The sequence below is a fragment of the Lottia gigantea genome, assembly GCF_000327385.1.
Source record: "Lottia gigantea unplaced genomic scaffold LOTGIsca_121, whole genome shotgun sequence".
Classification (NCBI taxonomy): domain Eukaryota; kingdom Metazoa; phylum Mollusca; class Gastropoda; family Lottiidae; genus Lottia; species Lottia gigantea.
Window position 1 is genome coordinate 494,332 of NW_008707245.1, and position 21,841 is coordinate 516,172.

Consider the following 21,841-nt stretch of genomic DNA (forward strand, 5'->3'; position numbering starts at 1 on the left):
CTCCTGGTTACTATCTTACCCCCTCAAAAACCTTCCAGTTCTTCTACATGTTAACCATTACCCAAAACTTGAATAGTTTTGACATTATTGCTTATCAAATGTATATCCGCCCAGCAGAGATGTATGTTAATAATGGGTGTTTATAATTTTAAACAATCTGAATAACATCTCGAAGGTAATATCTACTACCGCCCTTTTCATGACATCTTCACGAATGAAAAGTTTATTTTTAGTTTCACTTGAATAAATGATATAATGGTACAGATGAATAACTTTTAATAATTGGTAATAAAAAAATTTAGGTCGGTCGTCAATCTGTGTCTAATCGTACAAACAATATTCAAGAAAAAATGGAGGAAATTTCCAAGATACTCGACTTCTCCGAAAAAAAAAAAGCATGCACAAAAAATAATTTAATGTAAAATAACTTAACAATGGTTATCCCTAAAAGTTATATAATGTACATTTGCTATATACACACTTTATACTACATCTACAATATTTTCCCAGAGGATCTCAATTTCCTCACGGAAGATCTCAGTCCCAACTTAGAAATCTCGATTCTCATCCAGTGACCTCATTCACCACAATTAAAACTCAATTACCAACAGGAGGTTTCAATTCTAAGTAGAAGATAAAATTTTCGCCAATAAGATCCCAACACCCATCCAGAAGATCTCAATTACATCTACAACACAAAAGATCTAAATTACCACCCTGAGTATCTACCAACACCCGATAAACACTTAAATGTTTTTACCCGCCATGATTCGGCATCCAAAGTTTCCAATTACAAAATACTGTTCGGGAAACGAAAGACTTAAATTACGAGAGACGCAAACAAACCACCAAAGTAACAGGAACTATTTTAGATATTTTCACCCCGACCATCTACACTTTTTTGTCCCGCTTTTTCCTCTCGATAGGCTCAGAGAGTTCTTCAACTCGTCCAGTTGCTTTGGCTTTCCGCGCCGCACGGGACACTACGTACGGATCATAATCGTCTTTGATCATGGTTCGACTTCTTGGTCGTGACAGCTGTTGAAGTCGTAAGGACGCTAATGCCTTGATAGCGAGATCGGACACCTCCCACATTATAGGTTTAGCCGGTTGAAATTGTGAATGTGGCTGTTTGGGTTCTGCTAAACTTTCGACTCTTTCGGTTATTCGTGCCTTTTTGGCTGCTTCTGAGACCGGCTGGGTTTCTCCCCATTCTTTTTCCTGGATATGGAAAAAAAGAGAAAAATGAATGATCCTGATTGGACAGGTAAAGCAGTGACCACCGTGTCCAAACCACACCCCATTCGTCATACTTCCTCGGGGTAATAATATACCAAATCATAAAAAAATAATAAGGTCAACAAGATGGGGCAATTAAGCAATGAACTATGATTTTTGAAGACTCTAAAACTCAGAGCCCTTACACTTACATTAACTTCAAATCTATCAATCCTGTTTTTGGGTTTGGCCAAATTTTCCAATCGATCTGTGATATTTGCAGATTTTGCTGCCTCTGTGACTGTAGTATGGGGTGGTCTTTCCATTTGATGTCTATTGTATGTTTTGTGCAAACTAAGCTGCTCCACCCGCCCAGATGCTGTAGCTTTGAGGGCACCCGGCTTCACTTCCCATATGGGCGTGGGTCTGAAAAATATGAAGGAACAATAATAAATAAAATATTTCTATGTCTTTTCCAAGAAACTCTCAAGATCCATAGTATCCATAACTGGAATTTTGAAAATCAAGGGCAATAACTCTTATATGATATTCTTACCTATGATAAACATATTCCTTGTTAACATCTTTACTTTTTGACAGTTCCTCTACCCTTCCAGTTATCACTGAAATATGAGAAAAAAATTAATTAAACGTATTAACAAACCAATGCAAAAATACTGACCAGCTAACGAACAAATTAATAGTCATAAAGTCATGATCAAAATAGTGTCAAAGTAATGACCAAAAAGGACAAACTAAGGATCACATATTGGCAAACTAATAACAAATATTGACAAACAAATAACAAATATTGGAAAACTAATAACAAATATGGGAAAACTAATAACAAATATTGACGAACTAATAACAAATAGTGGAAAACTAATAACAAATATTGGAAAACTAATAACAAATATGAGAAAACTAATAACAAATATTGGCAAACTAATAACAAATATTGGCAATATGATAAATCATCTTGGAAAAAACTAATGAATAAGACGAGTATAGACCGATACTTACCAATTTTTGTAGTACCGCCTGGACCTGGCTGGATGGGTTTCCTATCAATCCAATACACAGAACGTCTTAAAATAAAAACAACAAATACTATTGAGTAAACAAGAAAAACAATATAATAAAATATTAAAAGAAATTTATAAAAATATAAAAATCCCCTCGACTACAATAGACATATCCCTTTAATCATAATCTATTGAATTTTTAAGTCAATCCATGTATCACTTTACTGTAAAAGATATAAAGATAATCTTTGATAAACAAGGTAATGTTTACGGTTCACATCAAAGCATAAATTGTTTTTTATAATGACGGTATGAGGAAGATCTGTTTCAAATGAAACATTTAAAGAGCCCAATTTAACGAAACGGTCGAGCCATCTATGAGGTCGTTACTCGCCTACGATGTTTGTTAACTGAACTAAGTCGTAAGCTTACCTATCATCTGAATGCTCTGGATGAACTGATTTGGGTTTGGCAAGCACATCGATTCTTCGTGTTGCTGCAAAATTAAAACCATAATAAATTTAAATGGACTAGCTCAAGGGGTTTGTGTTGATCTCGCACGAAGATGGGATTCATGTGGTCGGACATAGAAGGTAGAATTTCCCCTCGTACAAAAATCATTCTACTCCCAAAAGTATGGGTCGGGCAACCTTAAATTTCATTGGCCATTTTGGACACTCGAAAAAACCCTGAACAGTGTACATTTCGTACATCTATATCTAGATTAAACAATTGTAAAATATGAACATGCGAGGCGTATATCAACATAATTCAAGGGGAGCATCTAAATATAAATGGTAATTGAAAATACAGCTTACCTGTGGCCATTGTGAATGAAATTTACTCCAAATATGACCGTCATAAAATGAAATAAATGAGCAAATTAACCCTGCGATGTGCCCTCATACTAACAAGCGTGCTAATCCGAATTAAATATCCACTGTCACGATACAAGTTGCTAGGCGCCGTTGTCAATGACGCCACCTCGATTGTCTTAATCCACTAATCATATTATGTAAATCTGATTGTCCCATTGCAGACGACGAGATTAGATTAAAGAGATCGTATTACCTCTCCACGATATTAACCGGTTGCCTTCCAAAGAATTACAATCGGCGAGATGCTTCAGAAGCGCTGATTTAATTCCAACGGAAATTTTCGCTTTAAATATGGATGTAATGCCAGTTTGTCGTGTTGCAATTGGATCTGCATGCAGCACTAAACTGGTACAGGAATGAGCTTTTCGTACATAAAACAGGATGCTCTTTTGGGTAGACAACATGACGTTACACGGGACGGTTAGGTGAGCGGGGTCGATTTTGGCGCAATTTATGACGTCAACGACTTTTAATGACTATTGCGTCAACGCGTAACGTATAGAATGTGCGGAAGAGCTCCTTTAAACATCAGTCCTGTAGTTTTATTGGCAACAATATACAGCAAGTAATAAATAAATAAATTGGTAATTTGATCCGGTATTGATAACAAATTGATCGACTACATATAACCACGTGAGGGGGTCAAATATTACGTTCGATCACTTGGTTGATTGTAATTAAACAACTATTTTGTCGGGGAGGAAATATAGCGTTCGATCACTAGGTTGGTTACAATTAAGCAGCCATATGCAAAGGAGGGTAGATCAGCGGACAGTACGATCTATAACCCTTGACACATTGACGTTGGGGTCTGCAAATCTTATCAAAAAACCTATTATTCTCCGATGAATTACTTCCCCTTAACAGTATCTTAACGGTTGACTTTTCAGACGTTCTTAAAGATTTCATGAAAACACCCCTTGACCCGGGGAATAACAGGAGATACTAAACCAGTATTCGCTTGGGAAACAACGTACCATAGAGCCAAAGAAGAAGGAGTCGATAGCTTTATGTATATTTTTTAATACGACTATACAAAATAACAACAATACAACAAAATACAAATACAACAATACTATAAAAATACATCAAAATAATACATAAGTAATAAAAATACATACAAATGTATATAATACAAAAATGTGATGATAATAAATAACATGGACATATTATACAATTAATTGTGCGATGAGGCGATGAGGCGATGTGCAATGATTTGATCTGGTAGAGTTCAAAGAAATTTGATCTGACACATGTTGTTGGGTCATCTTTTGGACGGATCTAGTAAAATATCAAGTAATTAATTGTATGTGGGTAACATTTGGAAACTGGTCCAAATTGGCAACTTTGTCATGGTCAGAGAGATCCCAAAGGAGTTTACGAAGATGCTAAAGCTTCTACTGAAGATGTCAATTACCATTGAACGACTGCAAGCTCAAACATTTTTCACTGTTCAACGTTTATTGATGGTTGCTGTGCTGGATCTCTTGTATGGCAAAAGAGATTTGAAAGAACCTCTCCAGCAAGACGCCAAAGCTTTCACTGAAGATCTCTGCTTCAAATGTACTGTTAGCTTACGTAAAAATCTTCAAAATGACGGAGAGATCGATCAGGTCGCCGTGCTCAGCTGTTGCTGAAGATGAAGTCGGATTCAGCAGCGGTTGACACCAATACTAATGTGTTACTCTTGAGGTCCTCTGGGATGTCACTGTCGTAGACTCTGGTGATGACGTCAGTGACGTGTGCCGAGGTCGTCCAGACGTGGAGAATCTGTTTGGTCCACGATTCGCAGGTATTACGTGAAGATTGGTTCACCCCTGAAAATTAACAATCATATTTTCAAAATAATTGAAGCCTTCTGATAACGGTCATTTAGCAATATGCACAGCTCCTTCGATTAGCTACTTGGGCACGATACTTCCATGTAGCAATGTACAACGGATTAAGCATCTAAAGCCAAAAGGACATTTAAATCTACATCAAAGCGTCCAACCTACCTCTCAATTTTTTCATCAATAAGTGATGAGCATCCTCTTCTGTATAGTCTCCGAAATATTTCATAGCTCTGGTCACAGACACTCCAAGAACTGTGCCACCAATCTCTGTTACGTAATCTGTTATGGAGCCACCCTGGGGGAAATAAGAAACCTCCATTTCAGTCTGTAATGGAAAAGGATAATTTAATCAGTCAAGTTCGTTTCGGTCTGTGGGATCTAAGGACATGATTAGAGAGAATGCAAGGTACGGCAGAGGAAGATGATGATGCTTTCACTGAGGACCTCTGTCTATATTGTGTGGTAAACAGAAGAGAGAAAAAGTACATAGAATGAAAACGGCTTAGACACTCACCTTGACCAATCTAGCTCCGAAACATCGACCCAACAATTCGAAAGACAGCACTTCGGAATTGACCGAATTGCCACCAGCATTGGGCACATATCTTATTCTCTTGGAACCAATCAAAAACTCCATGTCCTGGAAATCTCGGCATGGTGTGAAGTCACAATCTACCAGACCGCTCTCGTGTGTATCCTCGATCAATTTCATGAATTTAAACCATGGCTGAAATTGTACGCTGAAGTTTATACTTAGATAACCTTTCCAAGACGCACGGACTGTCCCAGTAGTAGAAGCGCTTTTCACGAGCTCCTTCTTCCTGTTTTGGAAGGGAGAAACGAGAGAAACACTGGCGGGTGGTCGATCGAGAGAAACGATGATGATGATGATTTCTGTCTAAGTCGGTGGTAGTGGTGCCTGTCCGGTTCCGAGTCCGGGTTGGATGCTGCATTCTCCGTGTCATTTTCAGCTTTCAATTTCTTTCAAAAGTTCCTTAAAGAAGTTATATTGGATTTCCTTGATTGTATTTCACACTTTTTAAGGCCGTTTAATCTGTTTTGCGCATCGGAATTTCTTCTATCGGGGTTTGTGTTCGAAGATCCACTATAATTCATTCATATCTCGATATTTAACGATAAAACTGATATCAAATGGTGCAATCCCTTGATATATCTATTAAAATGTCGTCATGTTCTAAAAATAGAACTTCTTTTAATAGCTGACCAATGAAATGACTAGGAAGTGGTCGATTCACCAATCAACGATGGACAACGATACTCATTAACGTTGACGGATTTCCCTCCCTATTTTCACCAATAGATTCGCCTGAGTCTCGCGATTAGACTAGTCCACTAGTGATTATAGGGGTGTAAGTTTGTGAATGTCATTGAGAGAACTCGGTTAATATATTCACCATTTCATTCATGCAAATGTCAGAATTTGGGTTTGACGGAATTTTAATAACTGGGCATCGATTTTCGAGAGAAAAACAAAGCTTCGAGTCGTAAACATGTTAACGTGGAAAATTTTCGTCTTGATACGTCAAAGGATCGGTCAATCGCTCTAGAATGCTTTGGCCCACTGAGCCCTTGGAAGTCCCCATTTTTTCTTCTGATATCGATTGGATTGTAACCCGACTCTTGTGCAAACATCAATAATGTTATGGACAGACCAACCGGGGAGATTGTATAACCGACTGTTAGAGACTAAGTGAAGCTCAACAATGCTTTTGGTTGGAACGACTCATCAGAAAAGTATCAATTATTTATAAGAGTTGCGTCCCTTCTACAAGTTAAAATGATTGTGGGCAAAGCGTTGATTTTCTTTTGAACGATGATCAATCACTGAATGAAGTTCAGATTATTTAGTCCGCCTTCTTTGAGACGTTTGTGAATAAAAGAAATCTATCCGAAGAATTCAATTTTTTACATACGTATGTAATGGACAGAGAAGCCGAATTATTCTTTTGCGCGCTCATCCTGAAGGTCACATTGGACAAGGGATATGCATCCAAAGACAATCGTGGTGGACATCCGGCCAACTGTGGTTGGTAGCTTGGTAAAAGACAAGATAACACCCACTTGCAGATAATGCACATATGGCAGACTAGGTAATTGTTGGTAGAAGCCCTCAGTAGCGTCAAAATCTTCTTAAACAGTACCACAAATTCTGAAAGATCTTTCCCTAAAGATGACTCCTGTTAGTCCAACGGATCCCCATATCATATCTTTTAAACGATTACGTCGATTCAATTCTATGGCTATGGACTCAAAGCGATAAGGGTTCACCCTGTACACAATGTAGACTAGTGAGTCATGCTAAGTCCACAATACCCACGTGTGAGCATAACTTACCCATAAGATTAGGGTCAAATCGATACCATTGATCCCACTAAATGCTGCAATTGAAATACTTTACCGCCTTTAACGGTTTCCAAAATTTTCCCCCGGTTACGCTGACCTCAAGGAAAGCGGCTGATACCGTACCTAATATGCTGATCCATTACATGCTGTTACATTAGGGGTCCAAAGGGGTAAACGCATGGTTTGATGTTCACAGCTCCACAAATGAGATCTTAGAGAACTAAATTAGCAAATATACCAACACACATGATATTCGGCAACGGAGCCTTTACCAACGTTGCGTATCATGTTACGGATAATATTGCCAACAACGCACACTTTTACCGGGCGTTATTGCGCGTATATATATCCCCTTTATTTTTAGAGTCCCGTTGATGTACCTTGTGTCGCCTTGACTACCTGGCTACTAATGTTACGACGAAGGTCGAGCCTACAGAAAAATGTTTATGAATAATACTTCAGCTAAATTCCAATTCTTTGAAAAATACCATAAGGAGGGTTTAAGCTTGGAGTTAGTTGGAAAGACAGGAGATATTTGTCTTTTTTTTTCAATTATTCATCAATATTAATAAGACTTCTGCTATTTTTTTTAAGCCGAAGCCCGACAATAATAAATTGGTTAGAACTCCTTCGCCTTGTACGCTTAAGCATGCTCCTTTTAAAGCGATACTATTACGCTCCATGAAAGCAAAGTTTACAACACATGATTAGCGGTGGGAGAGCCGATATATAGACAAATCAAACGATTACAAATAATCAGTCCATAATGAAACCATATGTTGAGCGATTTCAATAGGGCGTTGATTGACTAATTATACTACTTTGCCAATTGCCCTTTTGTTCCTCGGATATGAAACCGATAAAAACCTTTTTAACCCAATCAAATCTAGTCTATTATACGTTCCGTTAGCACCGACTCTAGGTCTTGGAATACGATGACGTCACGTCGCCTTATTCCTCCATTGGATGGAAAAGTGTGTTTAAATTATGCTAGTCTTGGTTATCACGCCGGTTCTACATTGATCGAAGACTAGGCCATTATTGGAATCGTCGCGACTGGCTTGTCGAGGCTAAAATTATGCACGACGCATATATCTAATTGGCAATTCGCGCGTGCCGAAGAGTACGAAATAGCGGTCTCAATGTCGCCCTTACATTCCATTTGGATTATTTTTTTAAAGGATTAGTGAAGAAGATGGAATAACCAGGATGTGATAAGAGTAAAGACTAAGGATGGTGATTACTCGCAAGCAAGCGTCACTCATCTAAGGGGCCGCAGACTATTTTAGCCATACAGTGGAATTAGTAATTCAGTGGCTATCGGCCTCAAAATTGCATCGCCTCAAACGGCAAAATGTCGACTAGTTCGCGGAGACCATCGCTACCTCCGATGCCGGACCTGAATCATCTGACGGAAGATGAACGGCTGGTCATCGAAAATGTCTTGCAGCGGCAGAAAGAAGAAGAAGAAAAGGAGCAAGACATGATACGGTGAGTACATTGGATTGAGAACTGTCTCCTCAGTCGCCGCCATCTTGCTTCTGAAATGAGGCTATTCTGAAATAACGGTATAGACTGACATTGAAAATGGAGAGCGACTACAAGATTAAAATTTTAACACTTTATCTGGCTTTATCTTTCCTTTTTCAGACTGACCCACTTAGCCGTCTACCCTTTTACGTGTTTGACCACGATCTCGTAGCTATACTGTACGTATCCCATAGTCCATACAAAACTCTATTGCCTTCCACTTATTGTCTTTCATAAGCAGTGAAGCATATAAGATAACCGTAAATAATATCACTATTGCCTATTAATATATGCAACGGGTCGTCAGTGGGAATACGAGGGTTTTTATCATTATTTTGACTAACTTGCAGTTTATTTTGAATTTATGGGTTTGTTTTGACTAATACGGGTATTTATTTTGACTTGCATGGGAGTTTGTTTTGAAGTTAAGGTAGAGGTAGACTAATATGGGAAAATGTTTGATTTCTTGGTGTTTGTTTTGACTTGGGAAAATGGGATGGGAAAATGTTATGACTTTGTGTGATTGTTTTGACAGATATAAAGTTTGTTTTGAATTAAAAAAATTGTTTAGACTAATATGCGAACATGTTATGACTTTGTATGATTGTTTTGACAGATATAAAGTTTGTTTTGAATTCAGGGGTTTGTTTAGACTAATATGGCAAAATGTTTGATTTCTTGGGGTTTATTTTGACAGATATAAAGTATGAATATAAGCAATAAAGCTCACAGACAAAACTAATGCTGAATCTGAAAGCTTGAAGGTTTTGTTCTGAAGGCTAAACTATTCAAATATTAAAAGTATATACCAATTCATTATTAATGTGCTCCAGTTCCAATAACATTTATTGTCTATAATTACCAGTAATTAGTGTTATATACCAGATAATTAGTCTGTATTTATAGGGTATATTATATCATTATATGTATGAAATTTGGCATCCCTTATAATAAATAATGGTATATATTATTTGATTCTACATATGAAATTCGGCATCCCTAATACTGAATAATGGTATATATATCATTATACAATCATTATGAAATGACCTTATTAGGCAAATGAATAAAAGCAAAACCAGGCTGCGTGCAATTAAGGAAATTTGTCCTTTGCAAACTGTCAAAGATCTTAAATGTGTCAGACCAGGCCCCATTATTGTCCTATGTGAACAACTGGAAGCTTTTGTCCATGTACACTGGTAAAGTATGGCATGTCCTGCTGATGGATAAGTTTGGAGATAAAGCATCCACATAAAACAACATCCATGACTTAATTTCACAGCAATATCAGGAGAAGAATAATTCTAACATTCAAACCCATCCATGATCTTTTAATATGAACAGATGGACAGGGCTGCAAAAATATACACCGCATTAAAAATGGATAAATGTACTGTATAGGTATTAATTAGGTTATTGCTAAATAATGATCAATATGGGCATCAATACCATGGACACCCAGGGCAGGCCTACTTCAGATCTCCAGCTGATTATGGATTTAGTGTCTCTGATGACTTTGATCAGATGCATAATATGGAGGTTCGTGATACTGTTGCCATTGTAGAAAGTCTCTCATTGGAAGTATGACCTTATGTTAGGATTAAAAACTTAGGAACAATGAGTGTAGGTAAGAGATATAATTTCTGTGTTTCTGATGAAGTACTATAATGGAGTGATGGAGTCTCCCAGGTTGACTCTTATGTTTGAATTGAACCAAGTGATCTAGGCTTTGATTCTTGCATAGGTTGGGATGATACTCAAACCTTTGGATTTTAAACCTAGGCTTTAAGCTTAAAGATCTCTTGACAATTTGAGAATGAAAAAGAATAGGCTCCTTCCTCTGTCCTGGACTAATGTGTAGGATAGGAAACTTCATATTGTATTATACAGTTTGAATATAAAACATAAAAAATCCAATATTGATAATATTAAAGTCATTTTCAACCATATTATTTGGATAAAGTTGTTTACAAATACAATAGAAGGCTATGATGTCATTTACAGATTGTTTCATTAATTCAATGAATCATGTTGAATGATTGTTCTTTAGGAAATAAATCCAAGGCTCTGAGGGTCATTTAAAATTTTTACAACTAAATGTTATGAGACAAGAACCATTTATAAAGATTTCAAAAAAGGAAAAGAATTAGAGGAATTCAAAAATTAATATTTAAAATCCTACTTTTCTACTTCTAACTATGCTAATGGAGAAAGACAATATAAATTTCTTTTTCAATTTCTGTCATTGGTCTTTAGGTAATGGGACCTCAATTGATCACCAATTCAAAGGACTAGAGGTTTGTCCATGTCAGCCCTTCCACTCTGCATCACTTCAAATCTTGACCCATGAAGGTATCCAATCGGTCCCTCAGGTTTGCTTACCACCAGAAGCCCAACAGCTGAGTCAGTATAACTACCAAGCACATAATAAATTTTGAACAACAAAGCCCTCACCATAAAATTGTCGATAAAATTTTAGCAGCATAATAACGAAACCACATTGAAAACAATTTCAATACAATACATTTTGTTTTATCATTTTGTATAGAATATTAAGTATCCTAGACCACCCTGAGTCTAGTAGTGAACAATTAATATGTGGGAGTAAAGGGTACATTTAAATATTATAATAAAAACAGTTCTACATTTAAATATATTCAGCTTTGAATAATATATTCAATTGGTCTGAATATGTTGAAAAATTTGGAGAAACCACAAGATCAAGACTTCAATATGCGGTGAATTTTGGGGCATTCGCAAGGTTATTTCATATTGAAATATACCAGTAAACAGATCTACATTTAAATATATTTAGCGTTTAATAATATATTCAATTGGTCTGAATATGTTGAAAAATTTGGAGAAACCATATGTTCAAGACATCAACATGTGCTGAATTTTGGGGCATTCGCAAGGTTATTTCATATTATAATATAAACAGTTGTACATTTTATTGGATTCACGATTTAATAATAAACAATTTGAAAGTGAGTCATTATCGGATCTAAGAACTCAAAGCGATTATTTATTTTTTAAGAATAATTTAATTATATCGAACTGGTGAATTGTTAAATATAATATACTATTGAATAAACTCTTATATAACAGAAAACACAAGGGGTATATTATGGTATAACTCACTTTTTTATTAACAAAGCACATAAACTGTTATATGAGTAGAAAATATATTATAAAATAGTTCATTATTTGGTAAAATATTTATTTATACAGTAAACTATTTATTTATACAGTAAACAATTTACATATTTAGTAAACAATTAACATATTTAGTAAACAATTAACATATTCAGCAAACAATTTTTGCTATGTAAACATATTATTAAAAAGCCTTTTTGACCTTTGTTTTGTAAACAATTTATATGATTAGTAAATATGTCAAATTTTACAGTGAACATGTCAGAAAGAGCGTATTATTTGGTAAACAATTTATATATTTAGAAAATATGTCAAATTATAAAGTAAACATGTCATAAAACAGCCTATTATTTGGTAAACAATTTATATATTTGGAAAATATCTCAAATTTTAGGGTAAACATGTCATAATACAACCAAATATTGAGGTAATGTGATTGATAATCATGCATAATCTTGAAGAATTATTACCTCAATCCCTAATATGAGGTTTACCTGCCACAGTGAAACATGGTAGTAAATATAATAGAGTTGAATAGTGTTAAATATATACTTTGTTAAATACTTGATATAAGTTATAGTATGTATTCATTTATTGATTGAATAAATAGCCTAATCAAATTCAGAAATTTACAGAAAACCTCTAGACAATTCTAATTGAATTATGCAGAGGGCTGAATTCGTTATGTCTGTAGAAATTATGAACCCTAACTCAGGATTATTTAACATTATATAAATGAGCCTTTGGGGACGTTTAATGAGACCACTTCTCCAATACTTTAACATGTGTTCTTAAAGAAGTATTGTCGTCTAATTTTCAACTGTTTAAATTGGGCATCTGTGATAAAAAAAACCAAGCACGATTGCTAATAGTTCTGCAGTTTGAAATAAAATTCAGAGTACATCTCCCAATTTATTTCCAAGAATGAAAAAAAAAGCACTCAACATATCCCCGAAATGTTCTTCAAATATGCTGTAGTTTAAATGAAAAATTCTGGAGACTAGATAACCAGGACTAGAGCAATGAGGGAATATGTAGACAAGATCATGTACTTATGATTCACACAAAACATTATATTCAAAGCAAATAAAAATTTCTCTTTCCAGGCAAATGAAAGATGAATTTGAAAATTATCAGCAATCTGTTTTAAAACTTAATGAAGAGACCCTGAAGAACCTTCCAGAAGATATTGGTGCTGTCTGTCAGGTGTGCCATAAGACCAAGTTCGCAGACGGTGTGGGTCATAGCTGTCATTACTGTAATACCAAGTCATGTGCTCGCTGTGGAGGTCGGATTACTATCAAGGGACCCACAAATAAAGACCAGGTTAGTGTGTGAAAACTTTTCTTTTCAATTTCATGTAAAGATAAAATATATACATGGCAATGTACAATTGTGTCTGCAATGGAATTTGACAAGGCTTTGAGAGTGTGGAATAAGAATGCATAGCAATGTCATGTAGACACATAAGGCATAGTAACATCTGATATTTTTCAACACAGCTGCTCTGTTTTTTTTTTCAGGTTGTCTGGTCTTGTAACTTATGCCGCAAAAAGCAGGAAATTCTGGCCAAAACAGGAGCATGGTATCATGGAGGTATGGCCAAACCTGTCGCTCTAGACATTCTCAGTGATGGAGCATCAGGCACTGGAAGCGAAACCACATCTACGAAAACTGATGTGAGCCCACCGAATGAGAAAAAGCCTAAAATTTTGGAAAAGCAACAAGACAGTAGTCAGGGCTCTGAAAAAGAAAACATTGAAAAACACGATAAAACTAGTTTTGTGCGAACCGGTAGTCTACAAGGGAAAGAACTCAAACGTCAATTCTCAATGACGGATCCCAACACAATAAAAGCCTCGGATCCCAATAAAGACCCTAATATGGAAAAGGAGAAATTGAGGGAACATGGACAAATCCCCGAGCAACGTGGTCGTGGGAAGGAGCGGGCTCCTGCACGTGCACGACACCACAGTGAAAGCAGGCTTTCAGAAACTGATAAAAAATTCTATGCCCAGGAGTGGCAACAGCAGGAGGGTAATCGTGAAGGCCGTGAGGGCCGTCATGGTACTTCAAGATCGCGTGACCCTTCTGCTGATCCCCAGGCTGTTATTCCACCAAAACATCCCGAAGATAGGAAACATGCTCGTGAACGTGATAGGAGTAAGCATGATCAATCTGAAAATCATCCCAGAGAACCTCGAGATGCTAGAGAACCACGCGAAGGTCGGGAACAAAGGGAAGGCCGTGAACCTAGAGAGAATCGTGATCCTCAAAAACCTAGGGAAAATCGTGATCCAAGAGAGCCTAGAGAAAATCGTGAACCAAGAGAAGGAAGAGACCCTCAAGATCCAAGGGCATTAAGGGATCCTAGAGAAGAACCTAGAGATGCTAAAGCTGATCCTTCAAGGGAAGGCCGGCACAGGTAAAAGCATTTCTTAAAAAATCTGTAAACCTTCCAAAGAGTATCTTTACTAATGGTAGTTGAATCTATTTCTTCAGAAAGTGCATGCAACTATGATGCAGATCTTGTTTATTGACTGAATGACCTTTACATTTTCTTTGACTTTTATATTTTCAGGGATGGTCGAGAGCGTTCCAACCATGGTAGCACACATTCGTCACACTCATCCCATTCCACACGCAGTGCACACACATCACACAGTGGGCACGAAAGACGAGCTGAAGAGAGACCTGAAGACCACGAGAGGAGACGAGCAGAGAGGGAAGCTGGAAAGGAACGTAAAAAGGATCAACCACTGCCAGAACGGTACAGACAATCCCCTGTGAACGGACGAAGGGAACATAGTTCTTCGAGAGATCGCACTGCTGAGATGCAGGAAGCTCGTGATACACGTGATGTGGCACATGCATCACACAATCGTGATTTACGTGAACCTAGGGACACTCGGGAAGTGAGAGAAGGGTCAGGAGAATATCGTGATCAACCCCTCGATCCACATTCTGCTGAACAGCAGGGTGAGGAAAATCGTATGGACCGACGAGGGAGTAATAGACACCATCGAGATCGTACTGGAAAGGATCCGCGAAGATCTCCAAGTCGTGAACGTGGACGCTACAAGGAAAGTGATTTGTCAGATTTTAAGGATTCCCCGATCCCACGTCATCGCATTTTAATCGATCATGCTAGTGATACACCAACGGCTTCCGAGGATTCCAGAGAATTCTATGACAAGAGACATCTAGATCCGAGCTCAGCCAAGAACAATCGTAAGAAATTAGAATCCATGCTGCGAAATGATTCACTGAGTTCTGATCCATCAGATTGTGTTCGACCCCCACCCCCTAAGCCCCATAAGCATCGGCGCGGCAAAAAGCAGCGTCAGCAATCCCTTAGTAGTTCCGAGGATGAGATCAGATCAACACCAGAGTGTTCAAGTTGTGAGGAGTTGGATTTAGAGTCGGAGAGTGTCAGTGAAAAAGGTATGTACAGACCTTTCATTTGTCTTGGAACCCTTGCTCCATATCAAAACCCCCTTGCTCTATATCAAAACCCCCTTGCTCCATATCAAAACCCCCTTGCTCCATATCAAAACCCCCTTGCTCCATATCAAAACCCCCTTGCTCTATATCAAAACCCCAAAATACTCTTCCTATTGAAATGTAATATGTTTTAGCCAAATTGTTTAAGAGAAAATGCTTGGTTTGTGCCATCCAATGAATTGTCTGAGGTCCCTTTGAATGATGCCCTCTTGAGGTTATCTTTAAGTTAGACCTCCAGGATTTGCTAATCCCACTCTACAATTTTTGATGAAGCATTCTATTTATAGAGTTCACATTATTTTGACATTGTGTATGTTAACCATGATTCTTCCCATCTAGGTGAATTTAATGAACTTTGTAATGATGATCAATGGAAAAGGGATGAAATTCTAGCTGCTAAAATTAAGAAATTTCTGTCGGTGAGTCCGTGGTAGCCTTGATGGCAGCGTTGCTTAGCAACATCTTGTGTCAGAATTCAAGCTGATTTTGGTACCTCATGCAGCCTTGAATTTCTGACATTTAGATGGTTGGCAACTAATTTTATATGTGTATTGAAAATTTCAATAGGCATATAGAAAACATAATGGTATTGGATGGAATTTGAAATGAGAGATTAATGATTTTGGGCAGGTTTCCAACATTTTTTATAAAATTTACATTGAGGTCGTTAAAATTAAATTATGAATATGTAGCTTTTGAGTAATGCAGTTACGATAACCCTGTAGGATGTAAATTGATTAGTGACCTAGCATGACAGAAGGGACTATTTTTTTTCTGAGTATGCATCTATGGTTGCTATGTAAAGTGGTTAGTAACTAAGTGCGTGGGGAAGGACTATATTCTACATCGCATTAGTTTCATGTAAAGAAATGTCAAAACAGTTGACTTAATGAGGGTTTTTGATTAATTAATAGGGATATAATTTACTCAAATTTTCGGCAAACAGAAGGTCAATCAGAATCAGAGAAATAAAAGATCAAATCAAAGCAAAACACAAATTAGAATGCCCTCATGATATTTAATCAATTTCGTTTCAAGTTCATCCAATACCATGGCAACGCTTTAGTAATTTTCAGTTCTTATTTTAACATTGCATTTCCATATTTCTAGGAGACAATTATTCCCGAGAAAAAGTGCGCTTAAAATCACCCATTCACCCAGACTCTCGACCTGGTCCGAAACTTCAATACGACACAGGCCGAGGCACAAGTTTTGAAGAATCCTCCTCCTGCATTTCGGAACCCCACGTCAAAGATTCCGGCATCGATACTGGTTTTTCCAGCAGTTGCTACTCGCTGACAGATGAACTTCACAAGGTAGCTACACTTGCTTTTTAAACGATCTTCTAACTGATTTACCTTTTCTTCCTTCAATGCACAAGAGTTACTACAATGTAGATAACTCTGACTGCCTTGTATTGGTCTCTGCCAAGATACATTTGTTTTTTGGTATGTGTTTGTGTTTTGGTTAATTCAAATTGAAGTACAAATAGAAAATAGAAGTTCTCTGCCCTTGTTTAGCCTTTTCCTGAGCCTTACAAATCCTTTCTTGTGATGTTGCTGATACTTTTTCTTCTTTTGCTTGAATATCAACTTGATGATGCTATAAATGTTTGCTTTGTTTTGAGGAATTTTTCCTCAAATGTACAGCATCCTTGTATGTTTTATAGCTCTTTGAAATAAAACTATGAACCCCTAATTCTTAATATGTCAAGGCTTTCATCCTCTAGGCTTAAACAAAGGGGAGAGAACTTCTACCAGACTATTGACTCTGATGGATATTGGGTATTATGGTATATATATCTGCAGATGCTTTTTGATTTCAGTCTTCGATTTTAGTTGCACATTTTCAAAATATTTATTTTAGCCGCACAAAGACACTGGCTGTGACAGAATTTTGACTCACAAACACTTGCACGTTTTTTTCACATAAAAGTCTGTGTCCTTATTTATTTTGCCCCAAAATATTTAATGGTTTTTATGTCTAAATTTGAATTGATCTCTTCAATTTTTCAATTGAAACCATTTTTTAACAGTAGGCCTATAAATATAATATACTTGATGACCTTTGACACTAGAGATATCTGACATTTGACATTAAAGATATCTGACCTTTGACACTAGAAATATCTGACCTTTGACACTAGAGATATCTGGCCTTTGATACTAGAGATATCTGACCTTTGACACTAGAAATATCTGACCTTTGACACTAGAGATATCTGGCCTTTGACACTAGAGATATCGGACCTTTGACATCAAAGATATCTGACTTTTGATACTAGTGATATCTGACCTTTGACACTAGAGAGATCTGACCTTTGACACAAGAGATATCTGACCTTTGATACTAGAATATCTGCTGACCTAAAGAAGCCAGATGTTGATTGTGTGGCCTGCGTTTTAAAGTCAATTATTTCCTATTGATACATGACACAATAAGAGATATTGATTTGTATATATAACAACACTTTATTTACTTTTGACACCATTTATTGAGTTCAACCTCCTAACTAAAAGATACAAAAATTGAAATTGGAAGTCACAAAATTGTATCTGAAGACAGACTAAGTCTGAAAATTGCATCCAAAAAAAAAAATACTAGGTATACAAAATTTTAAAATTTAATTTATGAGTAAGAGAAACTGAATATGGATTTTTTGGCTTTTTATAACCTTCTAAAACAAATATTTAAAGAGCAACAATACCATAGCAAAAGTTAACAAACAACATTTAATTTCAAAGCAATGATATACTTTTCTGCACCTAATTAGACTAATATTGCAAGCTTGAACTCCAAATGATATTTATGAATATATATATAATAAAGTTATGAACTAATTTGCACATTTGCATGTTATTTATTTACATTACTAATATCACCAACAATGCATGGTTGTCATGACAACAGCACTGTTAATTTATGACTTATTTGTATCGTAACCGATAAGAAAACGCCTTCTGATATTTTATGCAAATATATGCAAATATATGCAAATTATTAACTTATTTATCCATTTTTATTTTATTTATTCATTTTGTAGATAAATGCTTCTCCTAATGATTTTTTTCTTTGTATTTTCTTGTCTTTGTTACTCTGGCAAAGTTTTGAAAATGAAATTGCAAATTTTGGCAAATTAACTAAATGTTATATTAAAGGCAATATTATGAGTGTGTTTTTTTTCACAATGCTTGGGCTTGTTAATAGCTATACTGACGATAAAAAAAAACTTTTTTGGCTGTCATTAAAGCTTGGAATGCCTTATCCTGAAAACAAAAAAGGAATTTGCAGGACACAAGCTCAAGTTGGTGATAAAAAGACGATTATGCCTGTGCCAAAATTTGCAATTAAGTTTCATGATTTTGTCCAATTGTAATACCCAATGTCTCATGAAATTTTTGTACAAAATTTAGGAAATAAAACAGTTTAATATTTTGAAGGTACAATTGGTTGAAGAATTGTTTGAAAGTGTGGCTTCCTGTAGATGTTGAATTATTCAAAACATACTGGCAAATTTTGAATACCTCTTGATGCAATTAAGCAAATTCAATCCCACTTCTTCAGACTGTGGTTTATTGAAACTTGATATAATTTTAAATTGTACACTTCTTGAAAAAAAAAAAATTGGAGTTGAAATGCACGATGGAAATTTTTCGCAAAATATCTGCCCATACATCTAATTTGAGTTCTGAGAGCAATGTGTAGCCAAATATTTATAAATGAACACGATGCAAGTCCTCCGCCGCACACAACCCTAATTTGAAGTTAAATTAGACTCAGAACCCCCTTAAGGCTTTTTGCTTTTTAAAAATTGTGGTGATTGTGAATTTCAAAATGCTTTTACAACCATCTTTTACTTTTTAATTCTGCCAGTTTCTGTCTAATGGACGTCAAGTTTCTTGCTTTAAGGAAATGCTTCAAATAGACCTGCATTTTCTGCAAAAAGTTTTTTAATGGACATTTCCTTAAAAGTTAATGCAACTTGACATCCAAGACTACAAAGAAGGAAACAGGCAGAATGATGATTGTTTATTTTTGTAGCATCCTGTTACCTGGCAACCATCAGCAGACGGGCAGAAATGGATTGGTCACATGATCTTGAAGAAAACAGTATTGGAAGGTGGTCGTCAACGCAGTGATTCTAGTGCCATATTAGGTACTGCGTTAGGTATAGTTCCCCACAATTATCCCCCCTTTTTTATTATCGTTGCTTTTTATGTGTTGAGCAAATTCTTTATGCACATTCAACCATGCGGCAAATTTTAAATTTTTTTTGAATTTTTGGGAAAAAATACAACGCCTAAAGTTATTCTAGATAAACCTAAATGATTGAATACCTCAAAAGAACTTTTAGAAAATGATAAAAACCATTAAATTTCTTTGCAAAAATCTACAAAACTTTTTTACACGAAATAAGACATTGACTATGAATAGCGAAAATTGGACATTGAACCTTCAGGCATTTTAAACCACCTAAAGCTGACATTGCTTTCTGGAGCATCCCAAGGTTAGGAAAGAGGGTTATTGCCACAAAGGGTAATGGTCACAAAGGGTAATGGTCACAAAGGGTAATGTACCTAACTTATTACTGACATGGCATTATAATCACAGGAACAATTACTATTACTCTGCATGTGCCTGAAGTGAACTAGAACCTTCTATAACCATTCCACTCCTTGTAGAATAGCTTTCCTAACTTATATATTATATGGCAGTCAATATATTCCAAGAGGCACATTGTATATACAAAGAGGCACTTTATATAGGCTTGGCAGAGGCATTTTATCTTTCCTAACTAAGTATTATATGGCATTGTGTATATTCAAAGAGGCACTTAGTAGAGGCATAATATGTTTTCTTACTAAATATTATATGGCAGTAAATGTATTTGAAGAGTCACACTATATATTCAAAGAGATATATAACTTGGTTGAGGGATACAATAAAGTTAAATATGTTATGGAACTATTTATATTCATAGAGGCACATTATATATTCATAAAGCTATTCTTTAGAGGCATAATATTGATATATATATTCACAGAGCACAATATATATATATACTGGTAATGGATAATATATATTCATAAAGGCACAATTCCTATTTATAGAGGCTGTCTAATAAGGCATTAAATAAGTAATTATATGTCCTGAAATATATTCATAGAGGCACAAATATGTAGGCATAATATATATACTGGCAATGGAAAATATATAAATGAAATATATTCATGGAGGCATACTGTTTCTAAAAGATAAAAGCATCTGAAATCTAGAAGACATGAGTTAATGACCAGTGTTTGCGATATTAAGGGCGGAGGTATCAGATCTTATATTTTGTCTAATTTGAATTCTAATTTCCCTAGATTGAATGTGCATAATGAATTCATAATTTGCCAAATAAAACCTTTGGATTTCATTGGGAAGACCAGGCTTCAATTCAATTTTAAAAAACTCAGCCAAAAAAAATAATTTGAAAATAAAATAGAATGTTTGGACTGATCCATAGAGAAATAATTTGGCAACTTGTTTTTCTCTGTTTTCCATTGGCATTTAACAGCTGCATGAAACTGCTTATCTTAAGCACTCAAGGGCTGCTCAAGAGTCCTTTTCAGTGTCTAACCCATGAGCAATCTAAGTGATTCTGGTTAAAGCATGTATTGGTCATCCAAGAACTGGATAGAGAAGTCAATTTGCATGAAAATGCCAATGGAAAAATCACTCTCTTGCATCTGCAATTAGTAATACTTGCCTATGATAAGCAAATTCTTGGTGAAGCTCATTTGGCAAGTTTAAATAAAGTATATCCAAACCCTAACCGCATTTTAAAAAGATATCAGGTCTTATCATAGGCAGTTTTTATAGCCAAACTAAGGTGCACTTCCAAAAAAAAAGGTGGTGTTCTTTTGTCCACAAAATTGAATATGGACAGATTTGCACTGACTGCAGCATCTAAGAACTTGTCCATCTCTGATTCTGGTATCTTGTGTTTAGCTTATCAGTCCTTCATCAGGACATTTATAATGGAAATGTGGGACAATTTACAGAATTTTGGCTTACAATCTTTTGAGTAAAAGAAGTGATCCTATAAAACAGTAGCGAGAAAAAGAACTTTATAACAATGAAGTGCATCTTTGATTTGGTTTCTATCCCATCTTTAATAGATATACTAATAATTAATTGAATTTAATTGTTAAACAACAATCATCCCCCCTGAATTTTACTAATGAGCTATTCCAATTAAATAAACATAATTTCATATTGATGCATGTATGCATGTGTGGAAGAGTTCAATAGAAAATTGAGGGCTGGTAAATAAACTGCCAATCAG

The 21,841-nt window shown here is 35.9% G+C and overlaps 3 protein-coding genes across 3 annotated transcripts; 1 reads left to right on the top strand and 2 right to left on the bottom strand.

Annotated features, from left to right (window-relative positions):
* Positions 1-209: 209 nt before the first annotated feature.
* On the bottom strand, positions 210-3,174 carry LOTGIDRAFT_237889 (hypothetical protein). Its single transcript, XM_009048434.1, has 6 exons — positions 3,062-3,174; positions 2,676-2,739; positions 2,242-2,306; positions 1,775-1,841; positions 1,431-1,644; positions 210-1,221 (listed from the first exon to the last, which is right to left on the bottom strand). Exons 1-6 carry the CDS (start codon positions 3,069-3,071, stop codon positions 892-894), a joined length of 750 nt encoding a protein of 249 aa, XP_009046682.1. The 5' UTR covers positions 3,072-3,174; the 3' UTR covers positions 210-891.
* Positions 3,175-4,744: 1,570 nt separating this feature from the next.
* Positions 4,745-5,716, bottom strand: LOTGIDRAFT_138071 (hypothetical protein; the record flags this gene model as incomplete). Its single annotated transcript, XM_009048435.1, has 3 exons — positions 4,745-4,938; positions 5,119-5,281; positions 5,471-5,716. Coding segments are annotated over 3 exons (603 nt in total), but the record flags the coding sequence as incomplete, so codon positions are not given.
* A 2,958-nt stretch (positions 5,717-8,674) lies between these two features.
* Positions 8,675-13,598, top strand: LOTGIDRAFT_138086 (hypothetical protein; the record flags this gene model as incomplete). Its single annotated transcript, XM_009048436.1, has 3 exons — positions 8,675-8,811; positions 13,113-13,338; positions 13,530-13,598. Coding segments are annotated over 3 exons (432 nt in total), but the record flags the coding sequence as incomplete, so codon positions are not given.
* Positions 13,599-21,841: the final 8,243 nt, after the last annotated feature.